The 5,077-nt window shown below is 37.3% G+C and overlaps 1 protein-coding gene across 1 annotated transcript in view; it reads right to left on the reverse strand.

The window, feature by feature from the left end:
- Positions 1-1,326: 1,326 nt before the first annotated feature.
- Positions 1,327-5,077, reverse strand: part of LOC125673296 (kelch-like protein 26) — a 9,176-nt gene continuing 5,425 nt past the window's right edge. The window contains exon 2 of the mRNA XM_048909829.2: positions 1,327-4,084. Coding sequence (XP_048765786.1) covers positions 2,279-4,066 — 1,788 coding nt within the window. The 5' untranslated portion in view covers positions 4,067-4,084 and the 3' untranslated portion in view covers positions 1,327-2,278. The remainder of the gene's footprint in view (positions 4,085-5,077) is intronic.

Genomic DNA, 5,077 nt, shown 5'->3' on the forward strand with positions numbered 1-5,077 from the left:
CTCGCAGAAGTTTTGGACAGGCCCAGATTGCATATCTGTGGTTCAAATACCAATTTTTCCTACCTATTTTTTTTTCTTATGAATTATTAGACTTCCCATAATTATTTGTCTCTGGCATTTTATGTTAAGTTTATGCATGCAGTCTTAATGACGATCACAAGTAATTGATTCCAACTTGCATCTAGTGAATAAATGGGGCCTCCTGTGAAGTGTGGATGTTGTTTATGTAAACGACAACTTGAGGAAAGTTAAAGAGAACAATTTCAACAATGCTTAAGAAGTCACTTGAAGAGATCATGACAAAACCAAATATGCAACCAGTGCAGACTGTTTAAAAGGCACAGTGAACTATTGTTTAGTACAAAAACAAAAGCAATTCAAGTGTCTATTTTTGTCCCATTTATATTTGCTGGGAAATCTAACAGCAAATGTATGTTTTGTAACTGTAAAACCGGCCTGAGTTGTACCAAGAGGCAAGAACTGATACCTTTATTATATTCGGTATACATGTATTAGTACCAGTGGGTTGTAAATGCTGTTCAAAAATATTTAATTGTTGGGGAAAAAACTGAATTCAAATCAAAGCATTTAATACTGCACCATACAGAAAATGCTATTCCACATTTGATTTACACCACAAAACATGAGAGGTTTCTCAATGAAGGCACATGCGAGCATATATGCAGTGTCATTTGGTACCTTAGGTACTCCAGGTATCAGCGTAATTATGTGTGTGTTAAACCGCTTAATGTCTGATATACATGATGCTGCCTGTGAAACAAATTCTGATGATGATTTTGATTAAATATCCTTCTTTGAAGTATGATCTATATATTTATTTTTAATTCTAAATATTTTGGACAGCGTTTTAGTATGGCACTGTATCTATTGTAACTACAGGTACCATCAATGCAAATTTTAAACTCCTGACTTGCGACCGGTGCCCAATCATGAATAGGCTTATTGTTTGCCAAGTCCACCCATCTTCTTTGATAGACTAACAAAAACATAATTTGGGAATCTGAGCAGAAGGAAATCTATAAATTATCAATACTGTTTACAGCTTTGATTTCCCTCATGAGTATTTCAAATTTTCTGAAACAAATTCCAACATTGCACAGTTTGTCTGCTAGGCATCCATCAGTAAAACATGACTTTTCATAGATTGCATCAGGGTTTTTTTTGTTTCATCTCGACCCAAAGTAAATTTTTGAGGAGTTGAAAATGTCGAAATGTTTTTGCATGATGGACAAAAATAAACAAAAACAAATCACAAATAGATCAGCTGAGTGTACTCAGATGACCTAAAAATACTTTAAATAAATACACTTTTAAAATTTGTTTATTCTTAAACATCAACAGCAATGCTGCCCGTTATCCTAGTGGGTGTGGTAAAAAGACGGTAATGAAATGTACAAACATGTCCCTAAAGGCTACGACAATCACGGAACAGAATCTAGTAATGGACTCATCAATACATTAGCCTTGGTTACAAAATGCAAAACTGGGGCTGAATTATCATATTACATGAGCAGAATGGAGGGCATCTTATCATAAATGCAAACTGAAACTATCCATTGGTACATTATCATTAAGTACAAGATGATTTTTTTAAAACACATCAAAATTGGAATTTAAAAAGCAGAATCTGATATCCAATATCAAAGTCCTCAAAAAACAATACAGGTACTAATTTGAAAAATATCCTATATTTATGAAAATAAAAGCTTTATAGTAAATTTTCCCTTAAAATTCATTAATACTGTAATCTGATATGCCATTTTAACATGATATATATATACATGTATATCAAAGAGAAGAATTAAATAAAGTAAAGAAAAATAGACATGAACATGGTATATCACTTAATAAACAACACAACATCTCACCGTGAGACACCGCCCTCATAATTTGATTAACACACTATTAAACTCTCAGAAAGAAAACCCAGCCAAGTAGCTTACCACAAATAAAATGCATATGGTGGCAGACTCTTGAATAGCATAACACTTTCAAATTTTAAAATACGCAGTAATATACCCACACACAAATGTCAATACAGCTACAATAAATAATCTGTATTGCTACACCATTTGTGACACAGTCAAATTTTAACAATTAAATGAATTTATTTGTAGCAAAACGAATGAGCTTTTAGTCTACAGTTCCGAATTTTTTTGGGTGTTTTAGGGAAAGGCATTGCAATTTCTTCTGCTACGTCATCGTCACGGGTAAATGGAGACAATATGTGTGGCTTGAGGCAATGCTGTCACATGTACTAAATATAATGAGGAAGAGTTAATATTGCACAAGCCTTTCCATTGATTCTGGTGGCAAAATGTTCAACTATTTCCACTTTGTCTTTTTCTGGGTCATACTTCTGCACATACTCGGACACATAATGCTCTCCACCTATTCCTCCAACAATCAAAATTGTATTGTTCAAGACACATGAGCCCGCTTCCCGAATGTTGAATTTTGCTTTGCAGACTGTCCATTGATTGGCTGACGGGCAGTATCTTTCTATTTCTGCAATCGGGATCGGAAACCCATACACATCCTCAATGTTTCCCCCAATAACATAAATCTTTTCTTTAACTTCCATCATGACATGATTGAGCCGGTTTTGAAGCATTGAAGCTCGCTCTTCCCAAGTGTCTTCACTTGGACTGTATGCAAAGAGTTTTTTCCAAGTTCCAACAAACACCTGCCCTCCTGATACGTAGATTTTGTCACTGCACACACAACCAGCATGGCCATAAACATGCCGACTCAGAGGCTGTTTCATCTCCCATTCGTTGGTCGTGATATCATAGCATTCTACCGTGTGCATCACTTTGTTTTCATCCTGCCCTGCAATTGCATAGAGTTTCGAGTCCAATGCCAGCATTACAAAGTCTTTTCTAGGTTCATTCATAGAGGCCAACTCAAACCAAGTGTCAAATCTAGGGTCGTATCTGAAGCATCGTGCTGTTGCGATGTCTGTGCTGCTTCCAGCACCTTCATATTTTCCTCCACACGTGTACAGAAAATTATCCACCACAGCAACTGAAGGATTGTACAATGGAACAATAGCCTCCCTTAGGTAGCCCCGCTTGTTACTTCCAAAATTAAAGGTCTCCAGATTGGAAGCATGACACATGACAAGAACTTTTGTATCCGAGCGAACCTCCGTTCTCTTGTTCTGAAGAAGTGGTTGCTTGCTGACAACAATGTGGTAGTCCTTGGCTTCTGTGAGCAGTTTGCTGCAGTCGGGGTTCTGCTTCATGATGGGAACTTTACTGACCTTCTCCACAAGTTCTCCGCCCGACATCAGGGGAAGCTTGATGTTTTCTATCAGCACCGACACAAATTGTTCTCGTTCTCCTGGGTCGTAGCGAATCCACTTTAGAACGAGATTAAACAGCAAAAACTCAGAAGAGACCCGGAGACTGTTTTCTGCCAGAAGTTGTGCTAACTGCACATTATTCATCATTGAATACTGTTCTGATTCAGCTAGTTCCTCAAAGTTGTGGAGCATGAATTGTCTGGACGCCTGACACAAAGACACGAGGGAATAAAGTTCTGCAATGTTTAGAATGTCGACACAGTTTCGCACAGAGATTGAGGCTTCCAGATATTTGCTGCATAAATCCATCGCATCACTGACCTGTAGATGAGTGGCAGCTGACAGGACATCTTCAACATTCTGTGTGTTTAATTTGAGTTCTCCTGTGTATGCAAAGTCAACAATGATCTTCAACCCATTCGCTGAAATTCCTTTCAATTCCACTATATCTTCATGGCATTCTTTCATGTTACTGGTCAACATTGCTTGAAAATAATCACTGCACGCCACCATAACCACTTTGTGCACTGCAAAACTTTCCTCGTCTGCTTTCAGAGTATAGTCACAAAGTAAAGACTTCTGTCGCAAGTCATCTAGGCCTTGCACAATTTTCTCAAAATGATTTCTGGCCTTTAAAGACATTTCCATCAGCGGCAATGTATTGTCTGTCATATTGTTGATGAATTCGGCCCCGCTTGGGTTCAGTTGGCGGGTCATCTTCCTTGGTGACAGCGGCATGGTTTGCTGACTGATGACCTGTCAGAGAGATGAGAAAAGAATTCAAGTACAGTTGAATTTTGATATTTTGAACACCAATTTCTTGAATATCATCATGGCATGAATATGTCAAAGTGATTCGGAAGTCTCAACCACTTATTCTTTAAGTGTTTTACCCTCGATATCTCGAAAGTTTTTTCTCGGTCCCATTGAGTTCAAGATAATGAAGTTTGACTGTAGATTACAATATATATCACAATGACATCCTCTTTTTTAAATTAAAAACATTGCCAAAATTGTATCTAGTACTGATAATTATGCAGACTGCTTGCTCATCAAGCAAGCTCCAACAGCAACATGTCTGAAATTCAGAGTGCAGCTGCACATTGATAGATGAAATTCTGTAACAATACATAGAATTGTTCCAAAACTCCCAATAAACTTTGCAAAAACTTGGCTTCTATTTCCCAGTTACATCAGTAAACTTCGTTTGAATTATTTGATTTATATACTAAAAATTGACGGATTTAAATGAAAAAAAATTTGCACTCTACTGCACTTACCCCAACACTAGCACCATTGATTTGTTTCAGTAACAATTATAGTGATATTTTATAAAACATGCCCCAAGCTCTAAATGTTACATGTTCTTATCAAAGTTACCATTTCATTAAGACCAGCATTATATCTCTTGATAGTTTTTATACGCCCGTCTTAAGACGGGACGTATTATGGTACGGCGTTCATGTCCGTCCGTCTGTTAGCTTTTTCGTGTCCGACCCGTAACTTAAATACTACAAGGCCTAGAATCATCAAACTTTGTCTGTAGATACATCTTGGGTAGAAGGTGTGTCGCACATTAAAACCAGGTCACTGTGACTTTTCATTAAGAAGATATCCGTCTGTCCGTCCGTCTGTTAGCTTTTTCGTGTCCGACCTGTAACTTAAATACTACAAGGCCTAGAATCATCAAACTTCGTCTGTAGATACATCTTGGGTAGAAGGTGTGTCGCACATTAAAACCAGGTCACT

Source organism: Ostrea edulis, chromosome 1 (assembly GCF_947568905.1).
Source record: "Ostrea edulis chromosome 1, xbOstEdul1.1, whole genome shotgun sequence".
In the NCBI taxonomy this organism is placed as follows: domain Eukaryota; kingdom Metazoa; phylum Mollusca; class Bivalvia; order Ostreida; family Ostreidae; genus Ostrea; species Ostrea edulis.